At 31.9% G+C, this 19,017-nt stretch overlaps 3 protein-coding genes across 3 annotated transcripts in view; 1 reads left to right on the plus strand and 2 right to left on the minus strand.

The window, feature by feature from the left end:
* Positions 1-4,529, plus strand: part of LOC145330227 (intraflagellar transport protein 22 homolog) — a 33,267-nt gene extending 28,738 nt beyond the window's left edge. Inside the window, exons 6-7 of the mRNA XM_080174838.1 lie at positions 421-481; positions 4,132-4,529. Coding sequence (XP_080030964.1) covers positions 421-481; positions 4,132-4,173 — 103 coding nt within the window. The 3' untranslated portion in view covers positions 4,174-4,529. The remainder of the gene's footprint in view (positions 1-420; positions 482-4,131) is intronic.
* LOC145330225 (ankyrin repeat domain-containing protein 13C) overlaps positions 1-19,017 on the minus strand; it is a 526,153-nt gene that overhangs the window by 170,327 nt on the left and 336,809 nt on the right. The window lies entirely within an intron of this gene.
* The window catches only part of MED1 (Mediator complex subunit 1), a 509,044-nt gene that overhangs the window by 153,217 nt on the left and 336,810 nt on the right, over positions 1-19,017 (minus strand). The gene's annotated exons all lie outside the window — the stretch shown is intronic.

Here is a 19,017-nt window from a genome sequence, read left to right on the forward strand (position 1 = left end):
TGTATCAGGCATCTGACTTAATTTTAATCCTAAATAAGGGTGGGAGGCTTAATCAATGTAATTGGGTAGAATTTCCTTAATTTATATTAATGTTTGCTAAAATTAAATTTTTCTTTTAGTGAAGCTTCTTATATTTAGATCCTGAGAGCCAACAAATCTATAGTATAGATGTATAACCATACATCTACCTGGATACCCCTGTCAGGGACTTTTTTCGTCTGCTATCAAGTTGCTCTCTGCTCTTTTGTAGTGACTTGGCTGTGTTAGTTTTCCCGACGCTATTAGTTGATTTTCAAAGACCCAATTAAAAGTCGGCACAGGGTCCTCGGGAAGGGGCCATACAGTTATTTAACCCTTTACCCCTCCATTGTTTTACTCTAATGGAGAGCCAGCAGCAGTATGATATAAAATCTTTTGTAGGATCCCGCAGTTGGAGGTAAACTTGGAGCAGGAAGGAAACAGGCTCCGGACAGATTTCCAGGTAAAGCTTTTGATAAATTGATGTACATCCCCAATGATGATGCACAAAACTACCATCCAATCAAAGTTCTATTAAAGTTCTAAAGGCTGCTAAGCCTACGAATAAAATTATTAGACTTATTATAAGACTTTGGGGGCTAGTGTAATAAACAGCCCAATGTCCCCCCCGTCCCTGGTCCTAACTGTGTTCTTGAATAGTTATTGGCCAAACAACTTAGTATATAGTATATGTATATAGTGTAGCCTCGCAACTAAAAATTAATTACGTTTAATTTTAAGATCCTTTTGGATGATATTAATTGCTCGGGGCCTTTAAAACAAGGATAACAACATCCATAAAAGCAAAGCTCTAAAATCAAACGGTAGAAAAAACGAACATGATTACTTGGAGTAAAATTATGTAAATAGGATGTACTTATTTTTGAATTTGACTAAAGAGATGTTTTCCTTAAAATATCAAATCTTTTTGTCCCAGGAATCATTGATTTAAATGTCAACTGAATAGAATAATTATCATATCAAACTTGTTGTAAAAAAATTAAGAATTAAATGTTTTAAATGGACATATGGACATTAGGGACTTTCTGGTAACGATAAAAATGCTACGTTTTTTTTTTAATCGAACCTAATTTTCACAAGAAACATAATCATAAGTTTAAAATCGATAGGACATTCTAACATGCCTAAAATAACTAAAAAAGTTAACTGAGTGAGACCCTAATTATAGAAAAGCTTTGCTTTAAAAATTTTGAAAGGTTCATTCTTTTAAATTTTCAAGATGGATAATTATTTTTGCATAAGCTTTTATGCATTCTTCATGATAATTAACAGTAATTAAAGTGTAATGTGTCATATTAATGAGAATGGTTTAAGTTTGAATTAATTTGTATTTTAAAGAGGACAATTTACCCCTCTGTCTCAAGAGCTTATTTACATTGATATATAAAACTAAATGTTATGAATAAGGATTAAGGTATAACCAACAACCTGCAGTTAAGCTGCAGAGCTACTCATTGTCTAACTTAACCTAGCCTAGTCTCAAGGCTTAATCAATAATCATAACCACAAAATAATTTTTCTTGAGGCTTTAAGAGGTTATAGAGGCTCGGTTAATAATTTAACTAATTTATAAGTTTAATTTCTCAATGGAAAATAGTTCATTAAAAAGTTTAATGAAAATAATTATTAACTTAAATTTTAATTTAATTGTCACTTCAAGATATGAAATGGAAAATTAAAATATAATAATAGTTAAAAAGTACAAAATTGCCAGGGAGGGAGGGGACTTTTAGTTGTTTATCACCCTAAGCAACAAAATCTTATAGTAAAGTTTTCTTATTCGTTGGCTTAACAACGTTGGGGAATTTTAATGAATTTTGATTGTTTGTTAAAGTTCATTGTCCAAACGTTTTAACCACTAATTTGAAATCACTGATTTTAATCTACAGAAGGGGTAATTTTGTGTATCATCATTTGGGATGTATATTAATTTATCGACCATTGTCCTATCCCTTTAGATCCCTGGACATTTGCACAATATTAAATTACTTTTTACATATCGAGAATAAAAACATGAACTTTTTAGTCCATATGAGAAGCGCAAAAATGTATTTTATAGTTTAAAATTGGGAAGCAGCAAAGAACATTTTTATCAATTTTCTCGTATTCATTCGAATCTGGTGGATAGAAACCGGTTCTCATCCATACGAAAAAACTATGTCTAGCATTGTATTATATCCAGCTTTCTACGAATATAAAATGTACAATCATAAGATTAAAACCAGTTTTTTTTAGCCCCGAGGTTCTATATCCGCGGAAAGCCGTTTATAATACGATGCGAGAAATAACTAATGCAGTATTTATATTCCTGTAGCTTGCTTTAACGTTTCATCCCTCTCAAGAAATTCGCCCCTCTTGCAAATCATGTGCACGCTATTGTTTTTGAGTGTATGTGTTAAGTGTTGATTAAGTACTATAAAAAACTGCGTAGAGACTGCATTATTACGAAACGATTGTTTTTCATTGACGTATAGACGGACAAAGCCTAAATATAGAATAACTTTAATTCGTTCCCAAATTCATTGTAATTTGCAGCCAAATCTGGTAATTCTCTAAATAGTTTTTATTGGTGAATTTACAGTAATCTATTACCAATAAATGCGAATATATGTGTTTCCAACTGATACTAATTATTTTTGCAAATGCTGAATAAATTGTTAGGGAAACAAGGATGACAACATCCATAAAAGCGAAATTATGAAACGGTAGGACAAACGGACATTAACACTTGATCGAGTAGAATGTCAGAACTGAATAATCAAAAAAAATAAATGTATTAAAGAAGCAAAATTGTAAATAGATAGCTAAAATACAGGATACTGTTTAAGGACATACTTACATTTTAAAGACTTGAATAAAGAGATGCTTCGTTCATAATAATGTACTTTCCTGTCCATGAATCAGTATTCCAAAAATCAGACCAAACGGATAATTTTATCACATAAAAATTTGTTGTTAAAAAGAGTTAAAAAGCAAAAGCGTACCTAACCCCTACAGGAATCATCATGCAAAGTTTGAAACCAATATGACAATTCTAACATGCTTAAATTAACAAAAAGAGCTATCCGTTACGGACGGACCGACCCTAATTATAAATAGAAAGCTTCGCTAGTAAAAAGGTTTTTTCAATGCTCTCCCTTAGAGTGCTTTTCGAGGACTGACACCCCATCCTCCTCCCTCCTATTTTTTTGTGAAAAAAATAATAGAAAATAAGGGAGAAGTAATTTTTTTCTCATAAAACTAACTTAGTTTAAAATATAACCTGACCTAACGTAATAAATAATCAAATAAAATACTACTTATTCTAGTTAATAATAAAAATAGCGGCTGCACCTCTAGCATCTAGGGCTCTGTTTTCAAAGTGAGTCTAACACCATCCCAGAATCTTCCATGAAATGAAAAACCTAATCTGTTGAGTAGTTACCAAAGTCTTAAGCTACTGACAAACAAAAACCTTCCTAATTTAAATGATTTTCTTTAAAAGCTTATTTGCTTCGCTTTTTATGGACAGTATAGTCCTTGTTTTTTTTTCTTGGAATTTAGTTCATAGTATTACGCTAATATTGGAATTAATCGTTATTGTTTTTAGAAAATTCTAAAATACTAGCGGCTACGCCCCTAGAAGAATCTAGGTAGGAGGGGAAAAGTCGAACCCTTTTTGATTTATAATTTGAGTTTTTAAAAGAAAAAAGGGGCGGTCATTTTTTATTGGGAGGGTGGAGATACCCTCCCACAGAATAGTTAAAAACCTTTCCTGTACCTATAATAAGCTTCATTGTAAATGAGAACCATATCGGTTGAGCGGTTATCGAGATCCTTCGCTACAGACAAAAAAAACTTATTACTTTATATAATAGGATTATAATTAATCTTTATTTTTAGAAATGTATCCTTATAATAATGTATCAGGATGTCTGTCTGTTTGTCTGTGCTGAAGGATCTCGCTAACTGCTGAAACTTATTTTACCATTTATTAAAATCTAAAAATAACAATAGGGTTATAAAATTCAACGTCTTCCTCCTTAAGTGCCCCTAGAGGCCTCTAAGGGCGTAGCCGCTAGTAGAATATATTAAAATTATTCTTTTTTTCAGACGTTTATTGGAAATATTGTTGCTGGAATGTCAAGACCTTAGAACTGTATCAAGATGATTAATCTAATATAAATCAATTTTCCAGTATTTTCCGATTATTATCCGCTGGATTAGAACCGGTTCTCAGCCATACTAAAAAATTCATGTATAATATCGTATTACAGACAATTTTCTACGAATAAAAATAAAAATTAAGATCTGCTTTGTTAGCCAGTGCCGTTTGTCCCGGCCCTCGGGTCTGACAAAACTGGTTTTAATCTTATAATTTTTAATTTTAATAAACGTGGAAAGATGTCCATAATACAATGCTATAATTAAATATTCTACTTGATTAATATTTACTAATTATACTAAGATATTTGCAATATTGTTCAAATGAATAAAGTTTTTCTTTTAATTAATTTTTTTTTTAAATTAGAGCTACTCTTTAATTGCTTTCTATATGTTTTAGCGTTAATATATTTGCGTCTGTTTTATTTGAAAATTAATCAGAAGCTTTATTTAAATTTTAACCAAAACATTAGTAAACATATCAAATGTTCTGGATTTTAATTGCAATTCATATCAGGTTGAGAATTTGGTAGAAAAATTAAAAAATATGCACTGTATAATAATTAACTGTTATAGTTTAATATATAATTGTATTAATAATGTTATTGCTACGATACTTATTCTTGTTTCACTTTATCCAGTGGTCTTAATGGATAATAAATCGTTCTGCATTCCTTATGATGTATGATGACAAACATAATTACCCCTTTTGTTTAGATCAAAAAATTAGTTGAAAAGTTTTGACTCAGCTAGTTTGAACCAACCCATCAAAGTTTGATAACAGTTCCCAAAGTTTAAAGCAGCGAATGAGATGACATGTTTATAAAACATTGGGTACCATTAGAATATAAAGTCCAATGGCCTCTCTTTCCTATTCTTTTTATCAGATAGATGCATTATATTGATTAGAAATTAGCGATAATACCAAACTTGGCAAACTTGGAATTAATTAAAATTTACATGTAAACAACTTATTTAGGGTGGTTGAAGAAAATTATACTAAAAACATTTTTTAAGAGAATGGTTTTTAAAGTTAAGCTTTTGATCCGTGTTATCCGGATAGAATTGTCTAATCGATCTCAAACTTTAAATAATGATTTGGAAAGTGTAGCAACTCTATAATCGTTACCAAAAATATGTACGTTCATTTAAAACATGCTGTTTTTAAATTTTTGGACAACAGCTTTTTGTATGATATAATTTTCCTATTCATCTGTACAATGTTGTCAAAACTAATACATTTCTATTTTTCTTATTCAGATCTGACACTCTATACAAGTAAATGTCCGTTTGTCCTACCTGTTCAAAGCTTCCCTTTATGGATGTTGTCATCCTTTTTTTTTGTGTATTAAAATATAAATATTTGCGGCGGTTGTTCAGGGCAGCTGGCTGTCGGCGGGTAAGCGAATGCGGATTTTCGCAAATTATTGACAAGTCATGTTGACATGACAAGCATAAAAATTGCGGCACATTGATCATTCAAAGTTTACTGGAGACCTAAAGGATCAGGACCTGCAATATTTTGGTAAAATCAAATGCTTTGTTGTGCAAAAAAAAACACATTTTTGCTGTTTACCTGGATGACCCTGCCAGGTAAGTTGCTAGGATAAGATAATCAATAATTTCAACTCTGGGTGATGTATAATTACCAGAGTTTAAGGGTCGAAATTATCGACACAAATAAATTTACAATTATAATGGCATATTTTTTATGCTGAATATAGTTTAATATTCTTTTATGATTGAAATTGTGTAGAATGTACCCCCTCTCATAAACAAAAAATTCTGAATTAATGAATTCATTCTGACCCCCATTTCTGAATTACTAGTATTGTTGGGTATACCAGATATCTGGCAATAATGCATGAATTGCACTTTAGAAACTTTATAGGTGCCTTTCATTTGGTTTCTCATTTCTTTGTTTTGAAAAACAAACGAAGTTCTTGATAGTGCCTTTAAAAAAATGACGTCATACAATACAAATGACTAATGAAAGGCCTATATGCAGGCTAAATTACCAATTGCAAGCTAATATACATTTTAATTGACCAATGATAGGGCAGTATGCCGTCATGTTTTTTAGGCACAATAATAAGCTTTCCAACTAAGTTATAGGCACAGTACAACAATAACCAACTAAGACATCTAAACAGAAACGGGTAAAGGGGAAAAAACACCGCATCAAATGAAATCCCAATTACAACCTACAACATTTCATATGTAATTGAAACATTTAATTTAAGGGATAAGACAATGGCCGATAAATTTATATACATCTTCAATGATGATACACAAAATTACCCCTTCTGTAGATTATAATTAGTGCTTGAAACGTTTGAACACTCATTTTAATGAACAAACCAATCAAAATTTAAAGTTCCTAAAGTTGTTGAGCCAGCAAATGAGAAAACGTTATTATAAAACTTTGGGGACCAGTAAGATAAACAGCCCAATGTTGGAGCACTTAACAAGTTAACATGTTAGAAATTTTTATTTTTAACTAATGTGGCGAATTACAACCCCTTTCCACCCCTCCCATTTAAAATTTTACCATTTTACGAATCATATTTAGTCTACAAACTTAACATAAAATAAATTGAAACGAAGTGCATCTATATCACTTAAGATTGTATTGTTTTATCTATTCTAATCATTTATCTAAACGCCCCTGGCTAAACAGAAATCTATTTAGTAATGAAACTATACAAATGATAAATGATAATTTATTGGAGTCACAAATCAAGTCAAAGCCTTTTAAACCCAAAACTTTTAATCTAGAAATTTTGAAAAATGTATCCTATGATAAAAAGTTGTAGAGTTTTTGTCTGAAGGTTAAGATTTATATAATTACAGAACTGATTGAGTTCTCCCTAATAAGGAAGCTTTATATATGTCCCAGTTTGGTATTAGGCTTTGTATTTTTAGATTAAAGTCTTGCAATTGTTCTAGACTATTTTTCTGCCCCTTCATAACCCTTTGAACACAGATTACCTAGATGCTAGGGCCGCAGCTGCTAGTAAACTTAAAGTTAACACAAAGTCATTATGATAATACAAGGATCTAAAGGGACAAGACAATGACCGATAAATTGATGTACATGCCCAATTTTGATACACAGAATAAACCCTTCTATAGATTACCAATTAGTGGTTGAAACGTTTGGACACTCAACGTAATGAATCAACCAATGAACACTAAAGTTCCCAAAGTTTTAAGCCCATGGAAAATAAAACGTTGTTGGGGACCTAATGTACTCTCCCTCCCTAAATAGTATTTTATAAGAAAATTTATGATTCTCCTGATGCCCTAACTCTCATATTTTGATTAACACTTTTGTGTTATTGTTAAACTTCATAATACCAGGGATCTAAAGGAATGAGACAATGGCCCATAAATTGATGTATATCCCAAATGATGATGCACAAAATTACCCTTTCTGTAGATTAAAATAAGTGGCTGAAACGTTTGAACACCCAACTTGATGAATCAATCAATTAAAATTCAAGTCCATGAAGTTGATTTGTCAAAGAATAAGAAATTAGAAAACATTATTGTAAAAGTTTGGAAACTAGTGTAATAAACGGACCTTTGTTCCCTCTATCTCTGGTTATTGTTAACATAAACTGCATTATAAGAACCTAGAAAAATAAATATAGAGCTGTCAGAAAGTATGTCCAGTTTTGTCAGCGAAAAAGGACCAATTTAAAATATATATTATCAGATAAATCAAATAGTTCAATGCTTTCAATATCATTAATATACCAACTGGTCCTATGGTATTTTAAGCTATTTTCTTGAGGCGTGGGACACCGCAAACAAACCCCCCCTCCCAAAACAATACCACTCTAATTTTTTTTAGGAAATTAATTTCAAATGTGTGGTTGCAGCACCAGAAGTACTTATTTTTTTTTAAATTATCTGTTAGGGCAAAGCCCCTAGAGGATAGACAAACAATAAATAGTCGCGCTTCTAAAATTGATGCTTTTTATAGTGCCTATAAAAAATGACGTCATGCAATACAAATGATCAATGAGAGGCCACTACACAGACTCAGGGAAAAGGGAATGTGATTCTGACATACAAATCTAAAGGAAAATTTCCTCTTCCTTTTTTCTCTCCTTCTTACCAACTCCCCTTCAGTTACACAAAAAAAACAAGTTTACCCCAACAAAATATTAAATTTTGCGGCAATTTTAATTGGAATTAACTGGCTGAATAGCAGACCCTGCACAGACTACATAGCCAATGGCAGGCCATTATACATTTTTAATGACCAATAGTAGGCCAATATGACGTCATTTTTTATTGGTCCTATAAACAGCTTTATTTGAATTATTTTGCTGTTTCGTCTGCACACCTTTTTAGTTTTGATCTGTGGCTGTCAACACATTTGGAGATATAATAACACAAATTTTAACATAAACTTTGCTCTCCTGTTAACAAATGCACCTTTTAGAACTACAGCTGCTCTATAAGTATACTAGATGCTTATAGGAAAGGGTTAAAGAGGTTTGGAAAATAGCCTAAAACCAGCCAAAGACTTATCTGAAAAGTACAATCAAAACGAACCAGTAATGTCTGAGAACTTCAGCTTGAGAAAAAAACCTTATTACTTTATTATAAACTAGCGGCTACGCCCCTAGAGACCTCTAGGGGCACTTGAGGAAGGAGGAGTTAAATTCGATAACCCAATTAAGATTTTAAAAGAATTTTTTTGAGGGGGTGGATTTTCTAGGGACTATTTCTCTGGGGAGGGGGGTAGTACCCTCGTCCAAAATAGTTATAAACCTTCTCTGGACCTATGAAAAGCTACCCTGAAAAGGAGAACCATACCGATTTAGTAGTTACTTTATTACAAAAAGATTAGGGTAGGTTCTTGTTTATTAAAAGTTTTAGAAATAGCCAAACTTACTTATATAAAGAATCATGAAGCTGGCTCTTGCATGGTGTAGTATATTGTATGTACCCTCCCCATAAATAGATATAACTTTCCCAGAACCTACCCTGCAAGGAGAACCATATTGGTTCTGTGGTTAGCGAGATCCTTCGGTACACACACATAGACAGAGGTCCTTTTACTTTATTACCAGGACTAGCGGCTTCGCCCCTAGCCTCTAGGGTCTTTGACATAACAGGTTTGATCAAAACAATTTTTCGTATTTTACATTTAAAATAAATTTTTTAAAAAAATTTCTTTGGTGGGAGGGAATTTTTTTTTTTTTTTTTTTTGGGGGGGGGTATTTTTCATTTTTGGGGCGGTTAGGGTGTCCCACCCCCCAAGAAAATAGTTATAAACCTTTCTGGGACCTGAGAAGCTACCCTGTAAAGGAGAACCCGATCGGTTCAGCGGTTAGCGAGATCTTTCGCTACAAACAGACAAACAGACAGACAAAAAGACAGACAGACATCGTTCTACTTTGGTAATATAACTTGAATGTTGAATGGAGATTTTCATGTACTCTAATAAAGTAATACTCGCAGCTGGCTAGAAAAATTATACACCACCCCATCCCCTCCCAACCAACTGAATGGACGAACTGAGCTTTGAGTGAGGTCAATATTTTACGTCTTTGAATAGGTAAAATTTATTTAATTCACAGTAAGGACTTCAAGAAAATTAATTAATAATCCGATTTGATTTACTTAACCTTTAGGTATCAGAAAACAAGGATGACAACATCCATAAAAACAAAGCTTTGAAATGTTAGGACAAAGGAACATTAACACTTGTAGAGTGTCAGAACTGAATAAGTAGATATAAATGTATAAGTCTGAACAAAATTGTAAGTAAAATTGATTCAATACAGGACATTTAGGACTTGATTATATAGATGCTTCACTTATTACTTTATTCCAAAATGCTAATATTGGATAATGAAATTATAGTACAATTCTAACATATCTAAATTAACGTAAAGAGCTGACGTTCGGATGTATGGACGGACGGACTGACTCTAATTAAAGAAAAGCCACTTTTAAAAACAACGCTTGACCCCACAAATACAAAAAATGTAGGAAGTTTAAGCTATGCCATAAGAGAGTTTTTTAAACAACCGAGTAAAATATATATTAACATAAAAATATAATTTAAACAAGATAATTTTAGGGTAGTGTAACGTAAAACCAAAATAAAAACTTCCAGTAGTAGCACAGCAATCCTATTATTTAAAGTAGTAAGCTTTTTTGTCTGTAGCGAAGCATCTCGATAACAGCAGAACCGATATGGTATACCCTTTACAGTGAAGCTTCTTATAGGTCCCTGAATAAGGGTTTCGAATCTTTTTTGTTCTTCCATATTCCTTCGAATTTAGAGCCTCTAGATGCTATGGGCGTAACCGCTAGTATATTATTAATGTTATATTTTATTACAGTTTTCATGTTTTTCAACCTATCTTTAATAAAATATTTCTGGAAAATGAAGATATATTTCGACTTTAGGAATTATTTTCAATTTATTTTGTCTCTTGTAAAACGGAATCAGGCAATAACATCAGTTTAGTCGTTTAATCCTTATATAAAAGTAACAGGATGTCTGTCTTTATTTTCCGAAGGATCTCCCTATTAACTACTAAACTGATATGATTCTCCTAACTTTTCATAGGTCACTAGAAATGTTTATAACAAAAGGTACAATCACCCTACAAAGAGATATCTCCCTTAGAAAAAAACACCCTCTTATAAAATGTTTATGTTTTTCTTTAAAACTAAAAAGTTGAGTAAGGTCGACACTGCTCTATAGAGGCCCCTAGGAGCGTATCCCTAAGTATATACATTAACTGCAGAATATGTTGCTTTCTTCTTATTTTTGACACATTTTAATTTTCAAAAAAATTCTTATTATATCTAAAGTTTTCTAGTTTAAAAGTTACAGCCAGAAAGATATACCGCAATGCGGAGTAGTTACGCTATGAAAAGTTGAACTGGACACGTAAGAAACAGGGAGGAAGGGGACATTAAGCTGTTTATTCCACTAGTCCTCAAAGTTTTCATCAACATTTTCTTATTCGTTAACTTAACAACTTTGGGGACTTTTATTGAGTTTTGATTAATTGGTTCATTAAGTTGAGTGTCCTTCAGTTTCAACCACTAATTGTAATCTACAAAAGAGTAATCATCATTGGATATGTACATGAATTCATGAATTGGCCATTGTCTTTTCCCTGTACATCCCTGCTAGAGAAAAATCTTGTAAATATCAGAGTTGACCTGAGGGGACAAATACAAAGGTCACAACGTGAGCGCTGGTTCCAACAGTTTTATATTGCATACTATAACAGTATATTTTACCTACTTAGCAAGCATTTAAATGTTATGTTATTATTGTTTGACCATTTGACTTTAGGAATTGTTAAAATACACTTGGTTATGCACTAAACGCACTGTAAAAAGTTATTTTTTTTTAAGTTTAAAAACTTATCTTAAAAAAAAATTTGGCTAATTATTATTTAATTTAAACATAAGATAAAAAAGAAGGATCTTTGTCTGTGTATAAGGATCTCGCTAACCGCTGAACCAAATGGTTCTCGTTTACAATTTACTATTATTGATATTTGATTGGTTTATTTATTATATTGACTGTCCACACGTTTCAACCAATAATATTAACTTACAGAAAGGGTAATTTGTGTATCATTAATTTATCGGTTAATGTCTTATCCCTTTGGGTCCCTGTTGTTTTCATGCAGATTTTTTACAGTGTACGGGGCTAAACAAATAAATTGGTTTTTAGCACCTTATCAATTATTGTTTAGTAATTCTATGGTAAAAAAATATAACAAGGGTAATAAAATGCAATTCAAAACAATTGCAAAATATTACTTTTAGTAGAATAAGCAGGGCTTTTCTATAAACATATTATATTATATTACTATATTATATTTCTTTTTAAGCTTTAAGGTTAAGGATTGTAGCTGTGTATAATGCTAAAATTCATTTTTTTAATATAGAAAAATAAATCTTTGTTGAAATTCGTTGAATTGGAGGAGAATCATATTGGTTCAGCGGTTATCGTAATCCTTCGTTAAATACATACAGACAGACACAGCATACATAGCTGCTTTACAATAACTAATCTCTGTTTGAATGCATAGATAATTGTTTTTCTTTTTTAATCAATTTTTTTATGAATGTTATCATCCTTGTTAATATTTATTTTAGTTGTATGAAAAACATGTAAAAATCAAGTTTTTCTTATCCTAAATCTTATTTATCTTGTTCGTTGACTACTAATTCTTTTAAAAGGGTATAAATGGACTATTTTATGCAACTTTGCTGCCTAAATAATAAAATAATGAACTAAGATAGAAATCTTTACTGACTTATTTTTCTTCCCTTTAAATTCTTGGTGAACTATAATGTTGTGGGGTTTTTATACAGTTTGTTTTGTGAACTTTAAAATATAAACTTGATTTTTCTGTGAAACTGTGCGGGTTGAACATGAGCAGGTTTTTTCTAGGGAAGGATTGTTAGCCCCACCCAAACTCCTGGACTGGGGGAAGTGACCAGAATTCAGTCTGGCATCTACCCTGGGACCTTTCCAGCACAGTAGGACTCTTCTGGTGTAGCTCCTAGGGTCATTGATGCACGGTGCAGGATGGACGGCGTGCACGTACCTGGTCTCCCATCCTAAACTGTGAAACTAACACCTTGCTAAAGTTTCTCTGAAAAGTACATTTAAAATTAAAAAAAAAGAGAAATTGAAAAATTCAGATCATGGTTTATAACAGAGCCATATCTTTTTAGTAGGTCTCAAGGAAATAACATCCCATGAAATACAGACAATCAACCTTTTCATTGCATGCCATTTGACTGAAAGTCCTAACTTTACAGGGTAATAAGTTGCGCCTATTTTAGGCCAATGCATCCCCCTACTCTTATATTAATGTTGTGCTTTATTGACATGTTTTTTTACCGAGATTCGAACCCAACACCTTCTAGCAGACGTTTTACCCTATAGTTCGGTCTTAAGTTAATGATTTGTTTTAGTTCTAAACAGACTTGGTAACTAAAAAAAATAATCGAAGGAAATAATACAAAACTTAAAAACTTCTTTTATGCATCCAATTATTCTGATGACATGACTGCCTTTGGCTATTTCTTAATGTCAGTTAAAAAAACTATTTTGCATCAAATTTTAATTGGTTTACTTTACTAATTACTTGCAGCTTCTAAGAGCACTTCAACAGGCCTTTTTTTCAAATGACACATAGAATTAACATGTAAACTTTTTTTTTTTTTTTGGGGGGGGGTAGGGCATCCAAATTCAGAAGGATGTTTAAATATCAAACTTTTTAAAAACCTGCACCAAAAAATTTTACCCCGTGTATAAACTGTCTAAAAAATAAATAAACACCCCTTTACACCCCCCCTTTAACCACCCTCCCTTGAACGTTCTTTTAAATGGCATCATTGCCATTGTTTAGAGTAGCTGTGCTACTAAAATAACACTTTTGTTATAGACATGAAATTCGTCTATATTCATGTATTTTGATTAATCCAATTAATTTTTGTTTTTCTTATTAGATTAAACTAATAATTTTAATGAGATTAAAATAAAGGTAAACACTACAGTATAATTAATAATTAATTAATACTTAATTTGATTAAAAACTCTAGGTTATTTGTATAAACATAGCCCAATATAACATTAATGAGATAGACAGATGGGAAAAAATACAGACTTGCAGACAATTAATCCTTACAGACAGATCTACGGACCGACAAAATGAAAGACAGACAAATCCTAACTAAAGTTTTATAGTGGTTTTAGACAAATAATAATACATAAAAGGCAGGATATTATCAATACTGAAAGAAAGATATAGCTACCCACTGGACCAATTAGGCTCTTCTTTAGAGTGTAGCCTAACCTGGCGCCTGGATGGACGTACGAACAAGAACAAGAACATCCTCTAAAAATTATATAGTTGCAATGCTAATATGTTATTTTATAATGTGGTTGAGACTTGTACTATTGATTATGTCTAGATATTATATGAGTGCAATGTACATTAGACTATAAAAGTTTTAAAGATTTTTAATCAATATAATAGATTTGAAATCTGCATGAAATTTTAAGGATTTTTTTTATAAAATTCGTTTTTTATATAATTCTTTATTTAAAGGCGCAAATACGATTTAAGTTAATAAATTTTGACCGATAGGATAGCTGGATTGGAAACTACCTACGCTCTAATTGGTTGAATGATGTACGTCACTTAATCTTCTCCAATCAGAGCGCAGATAGTTTTCAATCCACCAATCACAGATCTCAAAATTATTTAACTTAATTTGTATTTGCGCCTTTAAATAAAGAATTATATAAAAAACTAATTTTATAAAAAATCCTTAAAATTTTATGCAGATTTCAAATCTATTATATTGATTAAAAATCTTTAAAACTTTTATAGTCTAATGTACATTGCACCAAAGTTAACAATATATTGAATAACCAAAATAAATCTTTTGTTATAAAAGATTACTATATTTTAAATGTTGAGGTTGCCAGCTGAAGTCTTCTTGGCCTGATGAAAGCAGGGGCAAAAACTTAAATTTTGGGTGAGACATATGAAAATTATTTTTATAAATTTTGTTTGGGGGGGTGGGGGACTTCACCCTTTCACCCTGACACCCCCCGGGCCCCCCCCCTATTGTAACCAATCCGCTAGTTTTAGATTACAAATTGGCCTAGCTTTCAGAACCCTATGTAATTAAATACTTTTTAGTAGTAGAAGCTACTCTAAAATTAATCTCTTCTGTACGTACGTCTATCCGACAGTCATTTCTTCAGTCAGCCAGTCAGTCCGTAACGCTGTGGGGAAATTTAATTTTCTTAGCTACTATTCAAGATTGATGGCTGATTTTTTTTGTGAAGACAACTTAAACCAATAAGAATCCAGTATGCAATTTTCATTGTCCGTCGGTCTGTCTCCAAACATGCTACAAATATGAATATTAAAATTATAGAAATACGTGAGAAAGGTTCGTGATTATAATCTTCAAAGTATTAATATACTTAATTTTATCGAATTAGCACATGCTATTTAAATATGCTTTTCCATAAGCCTATCATTGTTTATAAGCTTCGCTGCTTATATGGATGTTGTAATTCTTGTTTTCTACTGCCATTGGATTCAGGCATCTAAAGGGATAAGACAATGGCTGATATATTGATGTACATCTGCAATGACGATACACAAAATTACCTCTAGAAACGTTTGGATACTCAGCTAACTGAATCAACCAAAATTCTATAAACTTCCCCAATGTTGCTAAGCCAACTAATAAGAAAACGTTATTATAAATCTTTTGGGACTAGTGTAATGAACAGCCCAAAGTCCCCTCCCTCCCTGGTATTAATAGAGATTTATGTGCCTCATATTACTTTAAGTTACTTGCTCATTTCTCATACCTATTACCAGTGACAATGGGAGGGGTAAGATGGTTTGGATCAATTGATATATTATTACTTGGATGTTACACCATATTTTCATGAGATCAACCGAATAAAAAATATAATTTTTTTCCATTTAAAAGCCGGAGGAGGGGGGAGTTATTTAGTTATAGTATGCATGCTATGATTTAGCACAATTCTATAGTAGCATTTTTGCAAAAATAAAGTCGAAAAGGTTTGTTTTTGCTTAATTGTATACTCTTTTATTTCTGACAATCAGCCAGCAGAATGCAGTTTTATATATCCATTTATATATTGCTACTCAAGGTCCAAATGTTTTTACTTCTTATTCTTTTATTATACAAGTTCAGTTTCGTCTTATTAGGGGTTTGTCCGTCATAAAAAAAAACTTATTTTAACCAATGGCGAACACATGGCGTTGAAAAAGGGTGGAGGTTTAATACAGACATACAGACAACAATAAGGAAATTTTTAAAATAAGTTTATAAGTATAGATGTCTGAGACCCTTTTCGTCTGCTGCCAAATTGCTTTTTGCTGTATTGTAGGGACTCGGCTGTGTTTATATTATCGACGCTGATTCATGCTGATTATGGACTAAATACAAAATAAGGGTAGGTTCCCCGCCCCATGGGTAGATTTATATAGCTCGAGTTCACTCTTAGGATGTAATATTAACAAGGATGATATTGGCAACATCCATAAAAGCGAAGCTCTAAAATAAAAAGGAAGGACAAACGAAAAAAAACTCTTGTAGAGTATCATAACAAACAGAATATTGATTACAATAATATTTTTAGTTTTTTCTTTTGTTTACTGTGTTACAGTTTACTGTTCATTTAATATGTCTTTGTTTTATTAAGAACCATAAATCATTGATATGAATCTAAGATAAAAAATGATACCTAAGTTTAATTTATATTCAAGAAAGTTGGCACCAACTAATATAATAATTTTAATATTATAGTTTACCAAGATCGCAGCTTTATAAAAAAAACATTAGTACATATACAAAATGAAAGGTTTTACTATTATTTGACTAGCTTTCATTAAAATTAATTTACGGAATGTGATTTCAGATTATATTATTTTCTTTAACCCGCGACTGTTAGGACTTCTAAACGAGGATCGTGCAATTAAAGAGTTAGTTGTCTAATGGGTGTTACCCTTGGCGAATGAGCGCGTTGTACTGCAATTCAAAACGCAAAGTAGGACTTACAACCAAAGCGTGACCAAGCCTCCAAGAAGTCATCTACTTCTACTTTATGACTGTTTCATTTATTTTTTTAATAACTCTATTATTACAGTCTACCGTTATTTTTGTTACTTATTGTAGCTATGCTACTGTAGGGAAATTGTTCTTGTTACTTAATCTAATACCTACAAATCCCCACCTGATGTGCAAATCGATATATTATTACTTGGATGTTGCACCAGAATTTCAAGTACTCTAATAAAGTAATACACGCAACTGGCTAAAATAAATTTCCCTCCTTCCACCCCCTTTACCTCTTCACCCCTCCTCCTACTAAATGAACGAACTGACCAATAAATGAGAAAGCTAAACAGACAGCAAAATTTCCCTTGTCTATATATCCACGTATATCCTATATCCAGTGTTGTGCAATTTTTTTTGTGTACAGACGATATGGCAATACATTTCAAATATCTCAAGTACAATGCCAATACCCCTTCCCCCCCCCACTCCCCATTTATTTATAATTCTAAAAAAAATCTGTAAATAAATTTGGGGTATAGTCCCTTTCGTGGCAGCGCCCCTTAAGGGACGATTCGTCGGATCTTCAAAATGGCGTTTGACAGGTTATTTTAGGTTAGGTTTTGATATATTGGGTTTGGGTTAGGCAATAGTCCCCGCAGGGTTAGAGCCCCTTGCAGGGGCTAGAAATAGGAGAAAAGCTACTGTTATAATGCTACTTAAGGGGCGTTGCCACGAAAGGGACTATACCCCAAATTTGTTTCAGAAGCACATACTTTAATTTTTAGTATTTGAATATAAAAATGCTTCGCTTATAATATTGTACCTTGTTGTCCTAAGATTAATTTTTCAAAAAATCAGATGAATATAATAATTAAATACAACAAGTTGTTTTCAATAAATATATAATCAGCATGCTTAAAATAGACGTACGGACTTTAGTGTAACGGTTATAGAGTTACTACGCCTTCTAAATGTAATTTAACTGTTAAAGGAATCATAATGCAAAGTTCAAAACCGATAGGGCAATTCTTACATGTCTGAATTAACCAAAAGAGCTATCTGTTTCGATTTGTAAAGAGGGGGGGAGGAAGGGTATATATGTTACGCTTTTTGGAAAAAAGAGTTTTCCTAACACTTTTGAGCAATAGCATATATATTTCAAGTATTATATTTTTGTCACAATAGATTATGTAAGAAGATTGAAATGGGTTGGGATAAATTGAAAGGTATGTCTTAAATATTTATATTTTGTCATAGAAAGTTAAAACTTATTGTTTTAAAACGTATAGAAAAAGTCAAATGAAAATCTTTTGAATTTAAAAAATAACCTGGAAGTCTAAAATGTAGCTGTACAAAGTGACTCAAAATCAGCAATGTGACGTCATAAAAATAAGGGAGATGAGAGGAGAAGTGGAAAAGAAAACCACTAAAAAAGAGATAGATAATCACTCATTTATATGACGTCACATTGCATATTCTAAAATATAGAAATTCCCAAAAAGATTTGCTATGATATTATTTCTTTATTTTAAAATAAATCAAAAAAAAAGAGGGGTGCTTTTTTTTGCACCCAAATCTAACCTTCTTAACCTCCCCTAAAGTTAAACACTACCACAAAGACTAATCCAATAAATTATTTTTATTTTATTTAAACTAAAAGAAGGGGTGGGTTTTTGTGCTCTACTGGGCACTTTAAAGAAACAGCCAAAAAAGCATGTCAGTGATTTTTACTGGCCCAAATTGTGTTTGTAAATTGGAGAAATAAATAAAATGTTACACTAGTCTCCAAAGTTTAATAACAATGGAATCTTATTCGTTGGCTCAACAACTTTTAAAGTTTATTTGGTTGGTTCATTAATTGTAATCCGGATAAGGGTACTATTGTTTCTCATCATTGGGAATGTACATCAATTTATCAGCCACTGTCTTATCCCTTTAGATCCCTGACTTATGAATGTTTGTTATAATCCTGGTTCCTTTTTCCTGATAGGACGTAATCGTTGTTGTTTTAAAATACACCTATTCCAAATCTCTGACATTTCTAGAGTGAGAAATTCTCAGGTATCTAAAGGGATAAGAGTAAGACAATCACGATACACAAAACTACCCCTGCTATAGATTACAATTAGTGGATGGACACTAAAGCTAATAAACCAATCATTTAAATTCAATAAAAGTTTACAAAGTTATTAAGCCAACGAATAA

Source organism: Acartia tonsa, chromosome 10 (assembly GCF_053477335.1).
Source record: "Acartia tonsa isolate MP-2025a chromosome 10, ASM5347733v1, whole genome shotgun sequence".
In the NCBI taxonomy this organism is placed as follows: Eukaryota; Metazoa; Arthropoda; class Copepoda; order Calanoida; family Acartiidae; genus Acartia; species Acartia tonsa.